The 25,069-nt window shown below is 38.4% G+C and overlaps 2 protein-coding genes across 2 annotated transcripts in view; one reads left to right on the forward strand and one right to left on the reverse strand.

The window, feature by feature from the left end:
- Window positions 1-22,094, forward strand: part of sik2b (salt-inducible kinase 2b) — a 38,795-nt gene extending 16,701 nt beyond the window's left edge. Inside the window, exons 5-15 of the mRNA XM_067450843.1 lie at window positions 1,955-2,079; window positions 2,630-2,753; window positions 8,551-8,771; window positions 8,874-9,026; window positions 9,907-10,065; window positions 13,840-14,071; window positions 14,199-14,483; window positions 16,736-16,896; window positions 17,935-18,045; window positions 19,309-19,400; window positions 19,478-22,094. Coding sequence (XP_067306944.1) covers window positions 1,955-2,079; window positions 2,630-2,753; window positions 8,551-8,771; window positions 8,874-9,026; window positions 9,907-10,065; window positions 13,840-14,071; window positions 14,199-14,483; window positions 16,736-16,896; window positions 17,935-18,045; window positions 19,309-19,400; window positions 19,478-20,024 — 2,210 coding nt within the window. The 3' untranslated portion in view covers window positions 20,025-22,094. The remainder of the gene's footprint in view (window positions 1-1,954; window positions 2,080-2,629; window positions 2,754-8,550; window positions 8,772-8,873; window positions 9,027-9,906; window positions 10,066-13,839; window positions 14,072-14,198; window positions 14,484-16,735; window positions 16,897-17,934; window positions 18,046-19,308; window positions 19,401-19,477) is intronic.
- The window catches only part of LOC137084556 (zona pellucida-like domain-containing protein 1), a 71,676-nt gene that overhangs the window by 37,783 nt on the left and 8,824 nt on the right, over window positions 1-25,069 (reverse strand). The window lies entirely within an intron of this gene.

Below are 25,069 nucleotides of genomic sequence, written 5' to 3' on the forward strand. Positions count from 1 at the left end.
CATTTGTGTTAAATCTTAAAACTTACTCAGGTTTGTGCTTTTTCATTTGCACACTGTTATGAGCAAATACAGGTTTGTGACCTATGCTTTAAAGGAAGTTTGACCGTTATACAAACGAAGAGTATCAGATTTGTCTGAGAGCCATATTTGAAGCCATATTTGGCCATCTCACACAACTGTCTTCGATTTCTGGCAGTGGTGGCCTTTGTATCTAATCTCATAGCACTTTGTAAAGCTTTTCCAGCCCATTAAAGCCAGAGTGAGGTGGTGATGACGGGTTCCATCTTCAGGGTTTGCACGGCATGATCCACTAAGCCCTGTTACAGAGGCTGCTCAGCCTGTGTGTTGGCTTAGCGTCCTTCTGTTCCTTTATTGAATGTTGTCAGCATACCATGTTATACAAATATGCCGGTAGACATAGTGTGGTATAATGCCAGTGACCTTATGTAACGTAGTCCGATCTTTTCTGTCATTCACACAATGTTATGTCTTGTTAGGCTATAGTATAAATCAAGTCACAGAATAATTTTTTATTCATTTCATCAAGACCCCATGAAATAGTTTTCTTTCCTGTGTTGTGTATTTCCTATAGAAACAGGAAGTTCCGATGACACTTTTTAAAGGGCTTGTCTTTTATATAAACTAATTGGCATTATTTGCATCACAGCTATGAACATGATCTGATATTTTCAAGTCGGTTGCAGGCGGTATTATAGAAACTGATATTTTCATTCTAGATGGCATTTGATTGGACAAATCTTTGTTGTGCTGGTTGAGTCATCAATATTTTTGCTCTGTTTCTCAGAACATTTTAAATGCTTATATATAATTTTCTAGATCTATATGATCTCAGATAGTATGCATAGTCTAAGTCACAAAACTCTATTTTTGATTCATGGGATCTGAAAGGGGAAAAAAACCTTTGCTGCAGGCAAAGTACACTCTAACAGCAACGTTTGTTTGTGTGGAGATGTTTTTTTTTTTTTGTAATGCCCTCTCAGTGAGTACAACACTAATATTAGTCATCAAAGTAGAAAGAAGTGGGCTGCAAAAGCATCATTCTGTGAGCTTTGAGGATGTGTGTAGGAAATGTGTTTTTTGGCGTAGGGATATTGGAGAAGGATGTTTTTGCAATGTCTGTATTGTCTGAGGCATGGGTAATTTAAGGCAATTACACCTCTGGTTCATCAGTTACTGTAATTTCTGCGTGAAATCAGTTATGCAGTTGGAAAGATATATTATATTTTTCAACTCTTGACAATTGATGACATAATTCACACACACTTTTCATTTTTGCCACAGTTCACATTTGCCAGAGGTGGGAAAAAATTAGAACATTTAACAGCCAGTATATGTCATACCAGTCATGAAACTTTAATAGGTACTATATGTTTTATGAATAAATGTATTTTATTCATATAAGCGCCTGAAAAAGTAATGGAAATGTAATTTACTGCCATTCAAATGTTTGGGGTCAGTACTTTTTTCTGAAATAAAATATATACTTTTATTCTGCAAGGTTACATTAAATTGATCAAAAGTAAAGATATTTATTATAATACAGTTTAATTTTCAAATAAATGCAGTTTTTTAACTTTCAGTTTATTTGACACTGAATAATGGAGTCACAGGAATAGTGTGCACTTTTAGAATATATTAAAATAGGAAACGATATTGCAATATTTCACATACAAATAAAGTTAAATATTCTAGCTAGAAACATCTTTTTTTTTAGTGAGTTAAGTCTCTATTAAATAGTTTTAAAAACAGCAGTCACCAATTAACTGGGAAAGTTCACGGTCACTTGGTCTGGGTGCCTTGATAGTACAATCAATATTGTAATGAAACCTTCTTGTTTGTTGTCCCCTAAAGCTGAAAGGCAATCTATGCCTCTGAGCCAAGCCTGTCAATGTCATTCTTTTTACATATTATCTCTTTTTTTTTGCCCTTGCAGATTTTGGCTTTGGAAATTTCTTCCAGTCAGGAAAGCCCCTGGCCACATGGTGCGGGAGTCCTCCATATGCAGCCCCAGAGGTGTTTGAGGGACAGCAGTATGAGGGACCCCAGCTAGACATCTGGGTAATGCCGCTCTGCACTGATCTGACTAGCCAGTGTATCCGTCCAGGTTGACATCGCAGTGTGTTTTACAGTAAATGATTAGCGAGTCAGCTGACAGTTGTTTGTGTTAGCACCTATTCAACCTTTGATAACTCGACTGACGTCAAAGAGTAAACCAAACACCCTGTGGTCCATGTGAGATAGAGAGCAGATCATGTGAAAGCTCTCTCACTCACTTTTTACTGCTATTAAAAATGTAAAGTCATTTATTCACCCTCAAGTTGTTTCCAAACCCAAAGGACTTTTTATTAGGCTAGATTTTCACATACGATGAGAAAAGAGCAGCATATTATTTCTGTTAAACATCTCACTTTGTGTTCCACAAACAAGAAAGTCATACAGGTTTGGAACAACATGAGGGGAAGTAAGTGATGACAGAATAATCTTTTAGGATTATCTATCCCTTTAAGTTTTTGCACCTGTACATTTGCACAGTATAATGTTTTTATTTTTATTTAATTTTTTGTTTTGTTTTTACCTTTGAGCTGACACTGGTTGTGTGTTCCTGCAGAGTATGGGGGTGGTTCTGTACGTGCTGGTGTGTGGTGCCCTGCCCTTTGATGGCCCCTCTCTCCCCATCCTGCGGCAGCGGGTTCTGGAGGGCCGTTTCCGAATCCCTTACTTCATGACAGAAGGTGAGACGCTCTCGTAGTGCACAAAGCCGCCACCAGGAGAGGTTTTCTGGCGGCAGTTATTGTTTTTTCATGAAATTCAAGCCTGGTCAATTAAAACATTCCAAAAGTGCTTGGCTACAGTTTGTGTGTGTCTGGACTGTATAAAGTGGAACGGCTCTAACTGCCCTGAGACATTAAGCAGTGGAACATATCCCTTTGAAGTGAGTCATGAGGGTCCTCTAGTAAACTAGGCAGACTAATCCAGTAACTGACTAGTCTATTAGTGAGATTGACTGGTAGGGATGCACCGATATTACAATTCTGGTCGATACAAATAAGCTGATTAATGATTTTCTTCAACCGGCCCGGCTGTGTTGTGTCTGTTTAAGTTAGTCAAGTGTTCGCTGCAAATGTATACAATTCGGAAAGGTACAAATGCGAACAATTTCTTCTTCACTCGTGAGCCCGATCGGATCATCACTCGAGTGATGTCCGGTCATAAACGAATCGTTCTTTTTAACCGGTTCTTTTGAGTGAACCGGACGAACCAGTTCACCAAATCGGCCTGAATCGGTCTAAACAGTTCGAGTCTCAAATCAGCGCTGATCGCACGCGTTACTTTAGTTACTCACTTTCTGACATGAGTGTCAGTCCCTCCGAATATAAATAAACTAATGTCTTGAATGATATGTTGTAACTCCAACCGTTCACTGACCTGAGACATGTTTTGCTGAGAGATCTGATGAACCCACAAGCAGCTGATACTGAGCATGTGTGAGTAACTGAATGAGCAGGACAGAATCAAAAAACTTTTCTCTCGGACACGTTCAATACTGAGAACAGACGAGCCGATAAGCAGAGCCTCTATAAACACGACGCTCTTCCCCACTGGACTGTTTTTCTGCAGGACTTCAGCACGAGACACAGCTAGCCGCCTAAAACAGGTGAATTTGAACAATGGCTAAGTGGCTAAACGCATCTCGTTGTCATGTAAGGGACCTGTTCATGTTGGACAGACATTTTAATTGCATTTTGTGTCTGTTAAGAGGCACAAAGACACCCTTTACGTGTATGCCCTCAAAGCTGCTGTTTTAGGTGAGGGGGGGCTCTGGGCATTAACTGTAATAACTCCGTGTTGCAAGAACCAATCCGGTTCGTTTTTTTTCTATAGACTGTACTCACAAAGATATAACGATCAAGATAAACTTAAAAATTCACCAGAGTTGTCCTTTAATTACTGTTTTTGAACAAATATATACAATACATTTTAAATGCTACAATTGAATTTAGGCACCACAACATAATGTGTATGTATTTATTGTGAGATTTTATACATTTCTAAATTTGTAGTATTTTTAAAGATATCAAAATCAATATCAAATTTAACTGAACTTTAGACAACACCAAATGTAATCTACACTAGGCAAGAATTATTCATGTTTTCAAGATCATTGAAGATAGCTCTTAATTTCACCAAGACTGCATTTATTTGCAGTTATTGTGAAATATTATTACAATAAAAAATAATTGTTTTATGTTTTAATATATTTTAAAATGTAATTTATTCCTTTGGTGGTAAAGCTGAATTTTCAGCATCAGTACTTTTAGTCTTCAGTGTCAGGTGATCCTTCAGAAATCATTCTAATATGATGATTTTCTGCTCAAGAAACATTTCTTATTATTATCATCAATGTTGGAAACGGTTGTGCTGCTTAATATTTTTGTGGAAACAGTGATACATTTTTTTAGGAATTTTTCTTTCTCCATGTGTGCCATAACTCTGTCTGAGGCTCGCCCAGCTTAGCACAAGGACTGGTCACTTTGGGTGCATCAGACAGAGTTATGGCACACATGGAAATGAGAATGGTATGTATGGATTTACCTAACTCTGGGAGATACTGTGAATAAGCTAAAGTCCCAAATAGTCAGCGTGTTTCTTTAAAGGTCCCCAAAGAAACGTATTCAGTCAGGGTCAGGTGACCCAAAAATCTAATTATACAGGGCTTCCTTAAACCCAATTTGTTGACTAGTTGTTAACCCAGCCACTTTAAAGTGAGTGACCTATGCAGAGTAAAATAACAGCATTCAATATTTACTCCACTAATTTTTTTGTGATCGTGATGAGAGAGAGAGAGAGAGAGAGAGAGAGAGAGAGAGAGAGAGAGAGAGAGAGAGAGAGAGAGAGAGAGAGAGAGAGAAGGGCAAGAGAGAAATAAAGTGAGAGGGCAAAGGGTGAGAAGCAAGACAGTTCAGATTATCCTGATGGCAGTTAGCCAGTTCATGCCAGACTCTGAAAGAGGGAGGGCTGTGGTCTGCTCTTGACGTAAGAGTCAGAATGTCACATTTGTTCATTTTACACAAGATTTGCTCACTGTGATTAAACACGGATCAAGTAACCCGAGGAAGAGTGAACACGTTAACCTACCGGTCCAGCCAGGATTGCCCCTGGTTTGGGTGGAGGGGGCCAGTAGTAGAGGTCAGTTGACTTTTGTTCTAGACATTTAAAAAGTGAAGCAACGTTAAGAATGGTAGCGCAAAACTCATGTCCTTGCTGGTCCCCAAGTGAAACTGTGTGTTACTCCCCAAATGAGAAGAACAGTTTGTGCTTTTCCTTTACATTTCCTTTTCAAATGTTCTCATCACACAGGATTTCACCCCTATGGAGTATTCACCCCACCTCAGATTGCTCTCAGCCAAGAGTGCTTGCTCACACCACACACTACATGCTACACACTAAGCTAAACAGTGAATACAGCACACGCACCATTGGGAAAGATTATGAGAGCCTGGTGTATTTTACAGGGAAATTTGGCTTATTTCTCAGTGAAGGAAAAGTACTTTCCCAGAATTATCCTGGTAGCTTTAATAAGGGCTCAAGTCGAGATGGATCTTTCAGGAACTTGCACAATAATGGCATTATCTTATAGAACATGTAGGACAAGTTTTCTGTCCTTTAATACTATGAGGTGAAATAAAATTATGAATGAGGAAGATACTTTACTATAAATTAGGAGAATTTGTTTAGTGAGGTGTCACCAGAAATAATTTTTGAATTTCTATTACAAGTACATTTGAAAAAGTCTTTAAAATGTTTGTTTGTTTTTTGTAAGGAGATTATTATTATCATTATTATGTATTTTATTCTTTAAATATAGAATAAAATATGTTTACATTAATATATTTGATCTAGACTTAATTTTGATAGATCTTTTGAATTTACTCCAGGTAAATAGAAATTAGAACCATAAAAAAGTGGATAATTTAAATAAAATATAAAAAACAAACTTATTTCAGCAACATTTTTCATTTTCATTTTGTTTAACTTGATTTGCTAAAATAACAAAAACTAAATGAAAATTAATGAAAAAACTAAATTATTGCATAGGAAACACTAACAACACCCATGCGCTATTGCACCTGAGTAAGGGTTTTGAAAACATTATCCACATAAAACCGTCATGCTTCTATACTTCTATTTACTCTTTAATTTGTCTCATTGTCAGTGATTATAATGGGTTCTATTTGTTTTTGATGCAACGCTTGCATCTGGTATTGGCAAGTGTCAGCCGTTAAAGTTAGGGTAGGCAATGTTTTACAGAAACACTTTTTGTCATACTGGATGAAAGTCTCTTTACATCCTGATAGCAATCAATAATAGAATTGGACAAAATTTAAAAAAAAATTGACATATTTTCTGTGGACAACTTTTCGTCCAAACTTTGCATTCAGTTCTGCCTGTCAACATAAGTATTTCTATTCCTCTGTGCGTCAACAACAACAACGTTTTTGGGGGCCGGAAAGCGCAAACCTTTAAAAATACAATGTGCACGTTTTTGAAAATGATACTGTTATTGTCTCTATGTAAACTACAAAAGCAGGACATTTGTGAAAATGGTGACGTCATGTTCATGCGTATTATGTGTTCAGTCTCTTCGCCTCTTTTTTGGCTGAAATGCCAAAAAAAGTAACTTCGCCAACTACTGCCCTGGCATGCATAATACATAATATTTTTGACCATGTTGTCATCTGTATGCAATAAAAAACACAGAAGAAAAACTTTTCCATTTTTTACACCGTTGTCATGTAAACGTACTCTTATTTTAACAGACATCACCAGGAAAAACAATTACCGTCCAAATGCAGCTTAGGTTTTAATTCACCCAAATATGATTCCAAACCTGTATGCATTTCTTTTTTTTCTGCAGAACACAGAAGAGGATATTTTGAAGAATGTAGGTAACCAAATAGTTTTAGGTCCCATTGACTTCCATTGTATTCTTATTCATACAACGGATGAGACAAAGGTTTGGTTACCTACATTCATACTTTTCATGACTATCCTTTTGTCACAATAATCTGTTTTCTTTTCCAAAGCTGTTGTTTGGTTTCTGAAAACTTGCTGTGTAGTCTTTAGTTTAGTTTTTTAAATTATTATTTATTTTTCTTTAGCTTTTTCTTTAAGCAAGCAATGACTAAAACCTATTAATATCAGTATAAAAATCTAGCTTAAATGATATGGTTAGTAGATGCTGTCAAATTTCAGATCATTTTGCTTTTGAAGAACCATACAGCCTAAACTCAAAGTATTTCCAGATGGTTGCAAACTCTTCTTCACAGTTGTGTTTATGCATATGATTTCTACACGAATATGGTAATAAAAAAAGTGAGGGAGCCGTCAGGAGGAGGATGTTTTCAGCAAGAGGACATCTCACTGTGTTCTTGCACAAGAAGTGTTACTGTGACCGACTTATCCTGTTTGCTCTAGTGTCTCATTGACCATAAATGCGACAGATTAACAGGATGAAAAAAATGGTCTGTGTTGAGCAGCAGGAGCATTGAGCACACCCACATCACCTCCAGCCCTGTGACGTCAGTTTCATTCAGCACAGATGAGTCAGACATGGTCAATAGTCAAGGGCACAGGAACAGACAATAGACCTTGTGCATTCTCAGATATAAATAATGTGATTAAGGTTTGTGTCGCTCTGACAGTGCAGCATTTGTTAGGCAGTTTTCGACTGGGATTGTAGATAGGCCGTTCCGCAAATCTTGTCCTAAGTAGTGAACGGTACAGGCTGTCACCATTTCTGGATGTATGTCTCAGATGCAGTAGTGTTTACGGTAAAAGCAAACACACTGTGACCTTTTCAGGTTGAAATTGTACAGAGCTGCTGTTCTCACTGCTGAGACAAGCACAGAACTTTCTTTCTGCTCCCACAATTATGATAATACTTGACCAATAAAAATAATAATTTACTCAGAATAAACAGTTCTTCCACTAAGACTCTAATTTTTCCTCCTCCAAAATACACCACTCTTCAATAAGATTTTTGTTAATGAATTTGAAAGAAGTCTCTTATTTTTAATAATATACTGAGAATATTATTACATTTTTAAATAAATAAATAAAAAGTATTTTATTTAAAATGAACTTTCTAATTTAAATGTAATTTATTCATGTGATTTTGTTAAGCTTAAGTACAGCAACCATTACTCCAGTCTTCATCTCCATCCTTTAGAAATCATTCTATGCTGATTTGTTGCTCAAGAAAAAAAAATCATATTTATATAAATTTTTGAAACCATATGTTTCAGGATTCCTTGATGAAAGAATGTTCAAAATAACATCATCAATTTGATATAGTAATCTTTTGTAACACCATCATGTCTTTAATGTCACTTTTGATCATTCAAATGTATTCTTCCCTAATATAGTATTAATGTATTTTTTTTTTAAATCTTACTGACCCCAAACTGGTTTATGTTTCAATAAAAATGACATGTTTGTCTTTTTCTTTTTTTCCTTTCTTATGTTTAGACTGTGAGCATCTGATCAGGCGGATGCTGGTATTAGACCCCTCTAAGCGTCTGTCTATAGGACAAATAAAAGAGCACAAGTGGATGGTGATGGAGGTGCCTGTGCAGCGGCCGATGTTATACCAACAGACTGCAGAGGGTGAGGCTGGTGTGGGAGAATACAGTGAACAGGTGCTCAGGTTGATGCATAGCCTGGGCATCGACCAGCACAAGACTGTAGAGGTAAGAAATTACGCTAATTTTAAGAAATTAAATTGCCTTAATGTGCATACAAGCTTGACTAATGGCCCCTTTTTTTTAATAATTTCTTCATATGTTTTGCAGTCTCTTCAGAATAAGAGTTACAATCATTTTGCTGCTATCTACTACTTGCTGGTTGAGAGGCTTAAGGCCCACCGCTGCAGTTTCCCAGTTGAGCCCCGACTCGACGCCCGCCAGAGACGTCCCAGTACGATTGCAGAGCAGACCGTTGTAAAGGTAAAACTCTTCAAATTGCCTCTGAAAATGTAAAATGTTAACAGTAGTGTAAGCAGGGCTCGATATTAACTCTTTTGCTCTCTAGTCTCTGTCGCAGTGGTTTTCCAAAGTTACTAGCCACTCAACATTTTCACTGGTACCATGGTAAAAAAAACTGTCATATAGATATTTTTTATATTGTCTCATAATTTGGCAGCTGATATATTAGGCTGCTGTCACTTTAATACCTGACGCACACTGTTAGACATGAGTTCTCTTTATCAACTGTGTGTTTACTTAAAGCATAACTGACTGTGTTTACTTGAATACACACTAAGACCAGCATTTTGATGTTATTTTGTTTATTTGGCTGTTTAAGCACAATAAGCAGTGAAAAAAACCCTCTATTTAGTACTGAGAGGTAGCTTTATGCGCACACTTTGGATGTGAGCCCAAAATCTGCATGAATGAGTAAAACTATATGTGCAATACATGTAAACCCATGCTGAAATTCAAGCCCTGTAACACCAACAATATTCAGCTAGAGCAAATGAAACGAGTGAGTGAGGGGAAGCGAGTTTGCGTGTCAAAAGATCTATCTATTCTGCGGAAAATTGGTATTGGAGATATTTCAGTATTGATATAAAATCAATATTTTTGATGCTACATCGCACTTAGTTTATTATTTCAGATGCCTTTTTAAAAGACTACAATTGAAAATGTATATATTACATATAAAATTCAATCCGCCAAAGTGGCTAGTAGGAGTGACTGCGTTACACACCACTACTGAAATCTACCTGCATTTGGCGAGTTGGTGGGTGTTAATGTCAAGGCCTGAATGTATGTATGATGCTGGCCAAGCTGTTGACTGTTTCGGATCTTTTTCTCTGCACTGCAGGCAAGCGGCGCTTCTCCTCAGGTGAGCCTCCTGCCTCAGAACATGCGTCTCCTGCGATCCCCAGCTATGCCTCAAGCCTCTGCGGACTCCTTCACATTCCCACAGTCCACCTGTGCTACTGAGCACAGCCTCATGGAGGAGGAGGTTGGGACTCCCAAAGTGAGTAAGAAGTGGATTTGATGTTCAATTACAGGGAAAGGAAGCTTGTGTTTCTCTCTGTAGCTTATTTAGGCATTTATTTTTTATGAGAGTTTTCACTGAAGTGTAGCAAATGTCTAAGATCGTCTACTATCGGCATTTTAAGAAATCTCCAGATGTTCTTTCTACATTGACGACATGCAGGGTTGTTGAGACGCTGATAAACACAACTGTTGTAACAGAGTTGAATCTGACCGCGCCACGCTGAGCACTCTTACACTCCTTCCCTACATTGCTGTTAAGCAGCGTTAGTCCTTCCAAGGTCAGGCAGTGGGCCTGGCTGTTTGCTCAGGCCTTCTCATCACGCCCGCTCCCCGAGGAGCCTTTTGTTCAGAACCATCCTGACAGACGGCCAGATCGGCTGCCAGCTTGGCATACAGAACAGGAATAACAGCACAGGAGCCGGCCAGCTCTGCCACTCTATCTACTTCACTCACTAGAGTCCTAGTTAAGCTGTCTTCATTTTTATCTGTCTGTCTCTTTCCTGTCTCTTTGAGGAAGAGTAATCTGCTCTCTCAAAGACTCTTCTTTCACTTGCCTTTTGTGTTTATGAAGGAGAAGTTGCTTACTTTGATGGTTTTTAGTAGCCTTAGTCATTTTTGCGTTAATGTATCCCTGATGGTGAGGTGAGACACACTATGAGCGTTTCCCCTTGAGGCCGTTGACAGCTGTTTGGCTTACATAAGCGGGTCAGACTGTAGACGTCTCTGGCAGTGACACACATTGGACGTGACAGCTGTCCATTCGCTCCGGCTTAGACGTTCCACTCTTTCTTCTCTCTCTCTTTCACTCTCATACACTTGCACACAACAGACTATCTGGATTTGTGTGCTCTGGTATTTTACCATCTTCGGAAATGTGGAGCTATTGAGGGTTCATGGCTTTCATACTGAGCTTTGCATCAGCTAATTCCTCTTTTGAGCATTGTGTTTGAACTATGTACACAAGTCCTTTTATTGTACACATTTTTGTACAAGTGTCTTATTTTTGTATTTAGTAAGAGGAATTTTTTTACATTGTTTCTTGAATACATAGTTCAACTCAGTGGGAAGTTTAGATGGCATTTAATTTTAACTTTAATTTGAAAGTTTTTATTTATTAGTTTAGTTTATTTAGTTTTTATTAAGTTATTTTATTACTTCAAGTTAAACTATGAACATTTTTAGCTTGGAAGTATTAGTTGTTTATATTTTATTTAATTGCAGGTAATCTTTTTGTTTCAAGTAACAAAAAAGTTTTTTATGGTTTTAGTTCTAATTAATGATCATAACCCGGTCATACTTTTTTTTCATCATGAATTGTGCAGGTTGTAAAAAAAAAAAATCTATATGACTCCGTAAGATTGGAGGGTGGAAACGAGAATTTTGTGACATCAGCAAAAAACAGAAGTCGTTTCAGCATTTTGTTGAAAGATTACATCAAAATATTGCCAAAATAATTTCTGTTTCCACACAGGATTCCTTAAAAATGTTTCTGTGTGCCATTGGCTGAACAAACAAATAGACCCCGGCAAAACTTGCGTCATTGGTGTTGCTGTTGTCAGACTAGTTGAGATGGTCAAACAGCGATGGTTCCCCATCTACAAGTGGTTTATTTATAGTTGTCTGCATATTAAAATGAAATAGAATCCAATATTTTAGCACTGAAAAAATGACACGTCCCCTTTAAGATCAGAGGGGGGATTTTGACACTCTTTCCAGTACGAGCTCATCAAATCTGAAGCTTGATCTCGTACAACACAACCACTGGTGGGGAGGGGATGGCTGGGATTACATAATTTGTTCAGAGTCCGTATGATCACACTGTTTGTGTGTGAACAACAGAGGGGTCGGACACAAAGATGGGCTGAAATGCCAAAAAAAAAAAAGAATAAAGTGAGGATCTGTGGCTGTTCTTTAACCGCGTGTTGGGATAACGGCATTCCTGGCTCAGCATGCTGCAGGAAACGCAACTCATCCAGATGATCCATTTTGTGTGTGTGTGTGTGTGTGTGTGTGTGTATGTGTGTGTTTGATGGCATGTCTCTCTTAGTGTACTTTGTCTGCATGAGGCTCTGACGGCCCTCTCAGCCAAAACACACTTCCTGTCCCTGCATTCCAGACTTCCACCCCCTCCTCTTCAGCTCACTCATTCGTTTGAACGAAATGCAGGAGAGAAAGAGAGGGCGCAATAAAAAGAGGCAAAAAAGGGAGAGACTGCAGAGCTTTTGTTTACTCTCACTCAGTCTCCAATCATTAGGGGTTGTGTTCCTGAAGTTCATTAAGTTCTGCCTGTCATTGTATAGCACGTATGTCTATGGTGCTGACTGAGTGGAAATGTGCCTCAGGACTCTGGGCGACTTGTTAGGGCTGATGGGAGATTAGAGCTTGTTCTTAGGAAATACAGTGGAAATACAGTGCTAAGAGCCATGTGGGTGAAATGTCTTATCTACAACACCACTGTAAGTGAGAGTTCATGCAAAGTAAAAAAAACATCCTGAAAAGTTGTCATCTCCCATATAAACTAGTCAAGTCACCATTTTTATAGCGCTTTATACAATACAAATGGTTTCAAAGCAGCTTCACAGTTTATTAATTATGCAAACTTCATAAATTAGATTTCAAAGTCTGCTGTATACCAGCAAGATAAGTGTCATTATTTAGCTATATATAGTGTGTGTATATGTATGTGTATGTGTATGTGTATGTGTATGTGTATGTGTATGTGTGTGTGTGTATATATATATATATATATAGTGTAATAGTATATTATTAAGTCAGTTTAGTGTTGAATATACTACACTTCAGAGTAATAAAGAAATTTTGTCTCACAATATGGGTTTTTCATAAAAAATAAAACACACATCTCAATTTAAAATATTCATGGAAGGCCTTCCACAATGCCTGCTTCAGAATGTGCAATTTCAGCAATCCTATACGACCTTTAAAAATCACACTGTAAGATATAGATCTAATAAACTTGGGTACAACGTGTAGACTGTACAATGATGACATGCACTAGGGTAAATGGTAAATGGACTGCATTTATATAGCGCTTTTTAACAGACCCTATGGCCATCCAAAGCGCTTTACATTTTTGCATTCACCCATTCATACACCGACGGCGATGTCAGCCATGTAAGACACCATCCAGCTCGTCGGGAACAGCTGGGGTTAAGTGTCTTGCTCAAGGACACCTCAACACTTGGTCAGGTGGAACCGGGTTTGTAGACAATCTACATGACCCACTGAGCCACTGCCGCCCACTGCCGGGTAAACAATAGAGCAAGATGAATTGCACCTCCTAAAGAGGAGGAACCGAAAGAAGAGCATATAGACACGGGTCATGGCTAGGGAAGCGAAAAGAGGCCAATTGGCATGCCAATTTTATCAAATAGAGCTTGTGGTATAAAGTTTTAAGTTTTAGCGCCATAATGCATTGATTAATACGCCATTTCGTGTTGCATTTGTATTGGTTAGTCAGTCGACGTAGGTCGTAGCAGCAAACACACTGTGACATGATCATGCTGAATTTCTGACACTGTCAGAAAATTGCCATCTTTGAACCTCTCCCACTGTACGATATAGGACCACTGTTTATAAGCCTTTCTTCTGGGATAGCCCAAAATTGAAAAATGTACCAGGCATTAGATGTTAGAACATTGCAGTAGGAATTTCCTCAAGCACAGTAGCATCATTCAAATACTGTTTGCCACAAAGAAATATTTTATTTAGATATCTTTACATTGTTTACCAGGTCAACGGCTGCATGCTGGACCCCTTGCCCCCCCTGGCCGTTCGCAAATCCAGCGCCTCGTCCCCCAGCAACATGATGGAGATGTCTATAGATGAGGGCATCGAGACTGAGGAGCTGGACACTGAGGATGATCATACCCATGTCTTCAACGCCTATCAGACAGCCCGCTTTGGTCAGCGCAGACACACACTGTCTGAGGTCACCAACCAGCCAGGAATCATGACCAGTGGAGGTGAGTGTGGTTTAAGGTTCAAACCCCACTGTCCCTGCATTAGATCAAATTTACAATGAAAAGACAATCTACTATTTTAACAAATGATAAGATTATAAATGAGTGTCATCTCATTTTCTCTACCCAGGTAAACTTTTCAGCATGGGTCACAACCCCTCTCTGGGTAGCGTGGACTCAGAGTATGACATGGGCTCTGTGCACAGTGACCTCAGTCTGCTGGAGGATGCGCCCTCTCTTAATGAGGTGGTCCTGGCTAACACACCTGTTACCCGGATGACTCCGCCCTTCATCAGCGCTCGGCCCGCTAATCCCGCCATGCAGGCGCTGAGCACTCAGAGGAGAGAGACACACAACCGCTCTCCCATCAGCTTCCGCGAGGGCCGCAGGGCGTCAGACACCTCACTCACACAAGGTGAGCAGCATCCTGTGACATCTGAATAAATAAGCTAATAAATACACTCCTGTTCTAAAGTTTAAGGGACAATAAGAAATGTTTTTTATGAGATTAACATGTGACCCATGCTTGCAAAATGAGTCAGAATGCGCACAGGCTAATTACGAGCTACAGGGAAAACAAGTGAAATTTTGGTCGAATTTGAGGTTTTCCCAAAAGTTAATTGAGCCCTTTAGCGATCCCAATGCTCCAAATAGTAATTAAACTTCTAAAATTATCTTTAATTGAGAGGTGTACTAAATCTGTTCTTCTTTTTTTTAAATAATCCATGATTTTCTTTTCTTTTTTTCTTTTTTCTCTGCTTGGAAAAAACAAAAACATCTGATGTGTAACATATTAGATCCGTCCATTACAGTAGGTCCTAATATATAGGCTGTCTTTTTCAAACAGTGTTAATCAAACAATTGCGGTATCATGGAAACAAAAGATGGATATATATTTTTCCTATAGATATGGGTTTTGACTTTCTGTGTGCCAAATTTGGTGTTTACCAGGGATTTTAAGGTACGGTTTCTAGGTGATTTTGTTTTGGAACCTTCAGAAAACTGACTCCAATAAGTGTATCTCAGTCAAACAAATTCCAACAAATCATACATCATTTAGATTTTTTTTAAATGTTGGATGCGAAAATAATAACTCATTGTGACTCATTTTACCAGCACGGGCCACATATATTTATTCAACAAAATCATTAAAGGGTTAGTTAACTTAAAATTTTAAATAGCCTGTGATTTATTCACCCTCAAGTCATCCTAGGTGTATATGACATTATTTTTCAGAAGAATACAATCAGAAAATGTCCTGGTATTGCCAAGCTTTTTTTAAGTCCATTAAATCCGTTTGTGGATAAGAAAAATGGATATAAGAAAAATATGTATATAAGAAATATAGATATAAGAATATGGATATAAGAAAATTATCCATATTTAAAACTTTATTAAGTAAATTATCTAGCTTCCAACAAGATCGCCTTCTGTATTCAACTTATGGAAAAATGGTTTTGCCTCTCACATTTCAAAATGCTTATGCTACGTCTAACATCTGACATTGCACACCAGTTAAGTTTTTTTTCCGATCTGGTGTAAGCTTAATATTTTACTTTTGTAAAAATTTAAATATGGTTATTATTCTAAGCTTCAGAAGGCCTTTAATAACCCTCCGGAGCTGTGTGGAGCAGTTATATGATGGATATATTTCAAAAACAGAGCAACAACTCACTGCCATTATTGATCAGAAAAGACTTTAAAGACGTTCATATTGTTACACAAAAATTCTATTTCAAACAGATTGTTTTAACAGAAAATCTTCTTTCTATTCATTAAAGAATCCTGAAAAAATATATATCATGGTATCCACAAAAATGAACTGTTCTCAACATTGATAATAATAAGACATGTTTTTGGGGCATCAAATCAGTATATTAGAATGATTTATGAGGGATTACGTAACATTCAAATTTGTTATACTGATGATATAATTTCTATTAAATAAAATAATTAAAAAAAATTACTAAAAATATAAAATAGTTTTGAAAAGTGAAAAAGTTTGCATGTTAATAGTGGTCTCAGATATCTGGACCCCACTACGAGGAAGATTGGAGAAATATTTTAAATCTAATGCATGTAGCATTAGATTTAAAATATTTCTCCAATCTTCCTCTCATACTTATTGTTCTTTTCACACACACTCTCCCTGTTTCTCTCTTGTTTTCCTCCTCTAAATGCACCACCCCCCGTCAGATGATTCATTGAGTGAATCAGAGAACGCTTTGAAGATTAGGCCAACTCGGTCCTATTGAGTTCTCTCATCCTGTGGCCTGAATAATTACCCTTAATCACTTGAAGCCCTGAAATAACCTGAGAATCCTTTTTTTCAACACATCTACCCTCTTCCATTTAGCAGCAGAGGAGTCAAGAGGAGGCATTTTATGCATTTGAGCAAGCGTGCATTTGAGCAATGAATAAAGCATTTGCAGCTCTGCCTGGACATATCTTCTCCTGGAATAGATTAATTAGCAACGTTAAGAAAGGTCACGTGGTAGAACAGCAGTCAGAGGTGCCGTGGGCTTAAGGGAATGAGTGTTACTTCCTCTGTTTTGACACTCCCATGTGAGAATTCATGATGACAGGGTGGGACATCATCTGATGATCTGTAAATCATTTGGAAATAACAGTGATATTATTCATAATCTTACTCCTCTCTCCATGTAGGCTTGGTGGCCTTTAGACAGCACCTACAGAATCTGGCACGGACCAAAGGTATCCTGGAGCTAAATAAGGTGTATGAGCAGATGGGCTCTGGAGAAACCCCTTCCCTGGGGCTGTTGAGCCCTCAGGCACATCCACATGACTTTTTGGACCCTGCACTACAGGTCAGTGCACCAGGGGAGCTACCAGAAAGCACAGATTTGAGCTAACTTGAACATTTTTGTAGTATCTCTAATGCTGAGTTCCGAGTTCACTTCAGACTACATGATATTTTTATCTCAGATCATGCAATTTTTTACTCCTAAATTATTGCACATTTCCCGACCAATTATCGCTTGCCGTCTTTAGCAAAGTGTGTCTTTAAGAAGGCAGAACTATCAACTGACAGATGTGAGCGTAAATGAACATTGATTACAGGTGTTGCGTCAAATGTTTGACCTATCCACAATACTGTAGCTTGATGATTTGCTCTGTAGAATTTGTGAACGTTGACATGTAGAGTCATGGGAGAGGGCCCTAATGCTGGGATGCTGATGCAATGGTTGCAGCATTCCTTAGTTTAACCAGGGTTATAAGACATTCTTGTGAAATGTATTACTTCAAGAAGCACTGAGAGTTACTTTGGTTGAAAAGTGCCAGAATGCCCTTACTTGAACTCTTCTACCCTTCTAACCTCCCTACTGACACACAGACACCCCGCTTATGTAATGACTGGAGAAGAAGCAGCCAATTGTCAGTTGTTTACTGTCCATCCGGTAAGCCCCTGAATGCGACCATTGTTGAGTAACTGGCTGGTGACTGGTGCCCATTTCTCCATGCAAGCTCACCAAAGACAGAGATTTAGTATAAATCAATGAATAAATACTTATGGGAATAACTCATATGAATACGGCTCAGGGCGCCGGAGTCTAGATGAAGTCACAAAAGGGAAAACAAACTGCACTAAATCGTTCGTTTTACTGGGATAATATAGTAGAAAAAAGCAGTAAAAATGACTCCATTAGAGGCATGTGGCATTGTGAGGACGATCAGCTACTGGAGCAGACTGACATGTTTTTCCCAGAATCCCTCTGGGTCAGCGGACAGCTATTCAGCCTTTTCATAACCAAGTAATGAATTCATGCATTCGAGTGCACAGCCGCCGATGTGGCCACCTAGTGAGGCGCTGACATGTTTTCTGTGTGCATGTATGGTTTGTGCAGGAGGAAAGAAGTCACCAGCACGACATGACTCTGTGTTCAGGTGGAACACACCCCGCACTGTTGTCAAGGAGACAGAGTCTGGAGCCGCAGTACCTCTCTCACAGAATACAGGTGACGCACTTTTTATTCTGCCAACGTCATCCAGCTAATGCTCATTTTAGCTCCTCTGAGATGTGTGTACTCTTTCAAAAGCACATTTCTGAGGCTTTGTGATCTATAATAGTTGCTTAGTAATGATAGTTTAAAGGGTTAGTTCACCCAAAAATGAAAATTCTGTCATTAATTACTTACCCTCATGTCGTTCGACACCCATAAGACATCTTTGGAACACATCTACAGAACACAAATTAAGATATTTTTGTTGAAATCCGATGTCTCAGACAGGACTTCATTGACACCAATGTCATTTCCTCTCTCAAGACCCATTAAAGGCACTGAAGACGTTGTTACAAAGCCCATCTCACTACAGTGGTTCTACGATAATTTAATGAAACGATGAGAATAGTTTTTGTGCGCAAAAAAACTAAATAACAACTTATAGTAATGGGCCGATTTCAAAACAAAGTTTCGAATCAGCGTATTGATTCATGATTCGGATCGCGTGTCAAACCGCCAAACTGCTGAAATCACGTGACATTGGCGATCCGAATCCTGACTCGATTCGATTCATAACCGTTCAAATTTTTGTTTTGATATCGGCCCATTACTATATAAATCGTTTTTTGCCTACAAAAACTATTCTCGTCGCTTCATAAAATGATTGTAGAGCCACTGTAGTGAGATGGACTTTTAACAACGTCTTTAGTGCCTTTTATGGGTCTTGGAAGAGGAAATGACATGGGTGTCAATGAAAGTTTTTTTTTTTTTTTTTTTTTGAGCCATCGGATTTCAACCAAAAAAATATCTTAATTTGTGTTCCAAAGATGAAAATAAGTCTTAGGGATGTCAAACGATTAGGATAAGTAATTCATTTTTGGGTGAACTAACCCTTTAAGACAAGCATAACTATTACTACTGCTCAGACAATCTTACCTGGATGAAAAACATAGCAAGATGCAAGCAACCATCCAGAACACCATTGCAAATACATTCTAACATGCTTTCAACCACATAGAAACTTACTAGCAGCCACACACAATACCTTTGGTCAGTGAGTTTTGTAGTTAGTAAATGCAAAGATGTTAAAATGTATTATTGAATTCTTCTCTGCTGTTGAAGCCAAGCAGTTAATCTAATCCATATTCTCTCTGTTTTCCATTTCCTGCCCCCTTTTGGCCATTTCTATCAATAAGTGATAAAAGTTCATTGCAGTATTTCTCAAGACAGAATGCTAGAGCACTGTATTTTATCTTGATGTTGTGTATCTCTGTACAGAAAGCCACACTAATGGCCAACAGCCCCAGCAGTTGCCAGATGTTCTGCAAAGAAACCCCTCGCAGTCTGGAGCAGCAGCTGCAGGAACACAGGTACCACGCTTTACTGTGGTCTTTCTCGATGTCTAACCAGTGATCCATTTATTAAACCCTTTCTGTTTGATTTGCAGGCTGCAACAAAAACGCCTATATCTTCAGAAACAATCCCAAATGCAGGCATACTTTAACCAGATGCATATTGTGGAGGACCCTTACGCAACCATGGGCCACCAGGAGTCCGGAGCCCCACCTCAGACGCAGGGTTTGATTGCACCAGCACACCAGCAGTCGCAGAACCCCCAGACCTCACCTCAGTTTGCACATGCACAGCCACTCGGCCCCCTAATGGAGCCCAACCCAGAAGCCCTAGCGTATGAACCCTACCTGGGACATTACCCTCAGATGCAGCCTCTACCACAAAGCTTCTCCGCTCAGCTGCAGCACCAACAGCACGAACCACTCAACTACACCTACTCAGCCTGCGATCCAAGCCACTCCCCCTCAGGAGAAGCACTGTACCCGGAGCAATACGACTATCCGCTTGATCCCGGGCAGCCGCCTCCACCCGCAGAGGGCGGCGCGGCTGGGTACGAAGGGCTGGCGTTGGCCGACCCATTTCTGGACAGCGAAATGATGGAGACCGTGGACCCTCAGCACGGTTTCGTACTGGTGAATTAAGTCGAGACTCGAATAACCAGTATTACCTTTATCTGACTCACTACGGATGAATTGACGGATGAGATGACGTCACAGGGACGGATTGAGTTTTGTACGTTCGGCGTTTAGGCTGTGGCGAACGTGAGCTGTAATCTTTATACTTTACGAAACTCTTCCCTACCTCCCTCCTCGTTCTCCAGTGGTCCCACCTGCTGCTCTCTCACAAAAGAGTGCCGGATGGCGTGGCGTTCGGGCCAGTTGCGTCGGGGGCTCAACTCCTTGCCTTCAAGCCGACCGCAGGATAGGAGCTGCTCGCTACGCGCCATATGTAGCACAAAGACAGCCTAGATCTGCAATACAGAGCCTGCTCGACAGCACAACTAAATATTGACACGTGTTGTACTAAACAAAATCAATCGAAGCATCTGACTTTGATTACAAAAAGACTAGTCGTGCACACTAGTTAAGTGCAATGATAGTTAAAAACACATGGCAATATTGAAGCAATATACTGATTCATTTAGAACTGAAACGAAGCCATAAGTAGTAACTGCACCACCCAAAAACTGCTATCAACGGATGTTTCTCAACTTCTAAGCGGCTCAAGTCCAAATCCACAGATACTTGTGGACGAAGCTGTGATTTTCTTTTTCTTTTTTGATGATTTTTTCACTGGATTCCCTCCTCACGCTCATCCGAAAGGCCCTGAAAATAACTATCTGTTCTCCTCAAACCGCAACAGTGTTATTTCGTGTGCTAATATTGCAGTTCTTCAGAATCTGCACTCATTGGTGCACTGTGAAGGGATGAGTCATGACTCTTGTATGTCAGGTGACATTATCACCTCCATGGGCGATGTCGGCATGCATTTAACTGATTTAGAGAATTCAATTATTATTTTGGTGGTATTTACCCCTTTACACTAAAGAACACATCAAGCATTCACGTTTATTCACAAGACACTGGATGGTTCGGCCAATTCATTGCATTTACGACAGACAAAACAGAAATTGTTTTTGTTAGCAGCACTTAGTAAATCTGTTCTACTTGAAATGACAGTCTGTGACTAAACTGAGATATCAGATACTCTACAGTCAGAGAACGATCATGACGCAAATTGGTCGCAAGGTTCGGGGCTTTGTAACAGAACACGCATTAAGGCAGATCATATACTGGAGCACTTTGTCAAGGAAGCTTAAGTTAATGTAGCTGAGAAGACGGCAGATGGGTGAGGTGAACCTGCTCTGCTAGTTTTGTCAAATAAGAGAAAAATGTATTTCTTTCCAATAACGTGCTCCCCGCGAGCCAGCGCTCTCTCAAAGAAGGATTCCGAGAGAACGCGACTTAGCGGTTGTTTTGTGTAACGTAGGGGTTAGAAAACGTTGAAAGTGCTTTCAAAATGCGACACATTGTGTATTTAACGTGATAGTGTTCCGTGTGCCTTTTTCTTCGTTCTTTTAAGTTAAGATCTTAAAGGGATAGTTCACCTTAAAAATGAACATTCTGTCTGCATTTACTCTCCATCATGTTGATCCAATCATGAATGGCTGACTTAGGTGAAACACTTCCAAGTGTCAAAAAAAAGATGCAAAAGCACCATAAACAATCATGAAAGTGGCCCATAGGGGTTTGAAACGACCCGAGGGTGAGTAAATAATGACTGATTTTCTTTTGTGGGTGAACTGGTCTTTAATAACTTTGTTTTTCAGTTTGATTCTGTTTCTGTTTGTATTGTTACAGGACATATGTAGACCCAGATTTTACAAAGGTACAAAACCAAAGTCCCCTCAGAAGTGTTCCTGTAATAACCCCACCATGTGGAGTTTGGAGCTTCTTGGACAACTTCGTAACAGTGCTTTTATTTTATTTTTTTGGTCAATCAGTATATGCCGTTGAAAAGTATTAATAGCAATATTTCTTATGAATAGTTCAGAAAGAGCAGATTAGTGGATGTGTTGCCATTTCATAATCACACCTGCTGGCGAACACCATTCCTTGGAATTCTACCATCCTACAATTCTACTTTTACCTTCATGGTTGTTGACCACACATAAGCTAATGTGCTGTTAAGATTAAAAAAGATTTATTGAACATGCGTTCTGTGTCGATTTTTGCTATCACAAATCACATTCTTAAGGGCTGTTCGCACACACTTTTATGCATTTGATGGCTCTGCTTCATGTTCACACAGCAATACAAGTGTCAGTACAGTATTTGATACTTAATACGGTTCCGTTTACACACAGTGAGGTTGTTTGTTGCAGTGACAACCGCATTCTGTAACCAAAGTCGCACGCGTAAAGTTTCTGATTTCATTCAGCATTATTTTCAGCCATGCAGTGTGAACGGAACATCTCTGGGCTTTGTGTGTCACGTCATACTGCGCAGATGGCTAGTCTTGGTTTTCACGTGTGGAATCGCAGAGTTGCAGATATGAGTTGTGTGGTGTCATCTGAAGGTTTTAGACACAATCACTGTTTTCCAGCAGAGCTCCCGTCAGTTTCGTGTGCGACTCCGAGTGCGTTTCAAATTTGAGAAGACTTAACAGTTTTATGGACGGTACCATCTTTAATATTAGTTTAGTCAGTGTCACTATGGTTACAGGGGATTGCTTATGAATACTTTGTTCACTTGTTCATGCAGATGGTCATTCCAGCTTTACTGTAAGCTAAAGTGTGAATAGCACATTTCAAATCTCACTCGTACACATCTTCATGTGCATGACCGCGTTTTTGGAGGCCAAGTAAATTGGCAGACATGCTTAGTACACATAAATTCAGGAGATATTTTTTCCACTTTTTTGTGATTAATCGCAATTAAAAAATATTTAATTTTTCAATATATTTTATAATGTAATAATTTCAAAATCGAAACAACAAAGGCAGAATAATTTTAATACTTGTTTAATGGCATCTTTTTATTAATAAAGGCCAGTATCACTGATACTAATACTGCAACTGATATTTCAATGAAATAACATTTAATTTACACTTCAATTAAATAACAAATTAACATTTATTAGGCTTCAATATACAGAAATTGAATAAAGTTATCAAACCGTTAGCATTGCATCTTTTTAGGAATCAAGTACTTTTATCTTCCTGAAACTCAACTGTAATCAAATTTGATGTGATGTTAACTGGACAAAAACAAGGCAGGACTTTTTTCATCAGCATTTAAGTGTTTAAGTGTCTAATTCATCCCTCTTTTTGATGTCACTTGTTATTAAGATTTCATTTCATCTACATTCCATTATCTCAAATATATCATGACAGAGGCCAAACTTCAGTGCATGCATTTAGTGCAGCATCAATAATATACTCTAAGGTTTGCTTATTCAAGATCTACCGTCTTGCAGAGTTTAGCCAAACTTGATCAAACATACTGAACACGATCCAGGATTACTGAAAAATGATAGACATCCTGCATCAATAATGCATTTTTGCTTAAGGAAGTACAGTGGATCTCTGGTTGCACTTTTACATTTGACTTTCTACAAGACAAACAATGCAAAGGACCAAGATTCACTGTCATGGGGACAGTAAATGAAAAAAAGATTGTTGTTGAGTTTCCTTGAGCCAAGTTGCCAACAAAATTAAAGCTACAGCAGCTATTTTAACAGTCATTTATAACTGCATAGATACTAAAACACTAACACTATATATTGCGTTAAGAGCTGAGGGGGTGAAAACTTTTTAAATTTGAAGATTAAAGTGTCATGAACTAGCTTTTAAAAATAAAAATAAATTATACTGTTGCCTGAGGTCAACTAATGACGTTTTTGTGGTTCTTTCATTCAAAAACATTATAACTAATTAGTAATAGGCTATTTTCTACACTGGTTTTGAGCCTCTCCAAAACGCTGGGTTTTGATGGGCTGCACTGGAGACTTGGAAGTAAACGCCCACGGCTAGGATTGGAGAAGATTTGCATATTTAATGAGCTTCCGCTCCACTATCAGTTCACATGAGGGATTGTTTTGAAAACGGCAACCGGAATGATTCTCTCCACAGGGCTAGTCTTTATCAAACAAACAATGATTTATTTCTCATCCACCCGCGATTGATTGGACTAATATTTTTGCATTACCTGGCCCGTCCGATCGGTTTGATATAAGCGTGAACCGCGCACACATACACTCGCCCTTCAAATGTCAAGTCAAGAGAGAGTGAATAACGCAGATCAAGAAAGGAATATTATTTCACTATTTGAGATTAATCGGCCTACTGACTGGTTTACGTTACATAAGCCAGTCACACTCATACTCATTGATGGTCAAATGTGACCATACACCGTAACTATTTTTCAATTAAATAAATATTTCTATATTTTAGTATTTAGTTCAATAATATTTATTGAATAATATACATTAAAAATATTTTTCTTCTAATATTTGTATTATTTATATTACAATTAGTGTAGTAATTAAGATTAAAATAGAGAATTCCAATTCAAAGAGGCAAATTAGAGTAATTTTGTGGCTAAAAAATAATAATCTTTATTTGTAATGCCATTACCCAGTAGGTGCCTTACAGCTCTTTAATAAATATATATGTATCTAATCTAGTTCCTCAAAAAAGTATTGCAGTCTTTGCATCCTAATAAATATTTAGATATAATGATCAAACACTAGATTTCTTTAAATGTACATTTTTTAACCGTTAATAACTTGCATCCTAATATTTTTAATGAATAATGATACTTATATAAGCACACACAAGTGAATATTAATGAATTCAGTCTTGAGGAGACAAAGGCATGAACGAGTTTCTCAGCATCATGAAGGGTGAGTGAGGGACGGCGTCTGGCTATATTCCTGAGGTGACAAAAAGATGTTTTGCAAAGATATTTAATGTGGTGTATATATATATATATATATATATATATATATATATATATATATATATATATATATATATATATATATATATATATATATATATATTGAATTCAGGTATTTTAATCATTTCTATGGCCACAGTTATATAAAATCAAGCACCTATGCAGACTGCTTCTACAAACATTTGTGAAAGAATTGGTTGCTCTCAGGAGCTCAAGTGAATTCA

This window comes from Pseudorasbora parva, chromosome 8 (genome assembly GCF_024679245.1).
Source record: "Pseudorasbora parva isolate DD20220531a chromosome 8, ASM2467924v1, whole genome shotgun sequence".
NCBI classification, from domain to species: domain Eukaryota; kingdom Metazoa; phylum Chordata; class Actinopteri; order Cypriniformes; family Gobionidae; genus Pseudorasbora; species Pseudorasbora parva.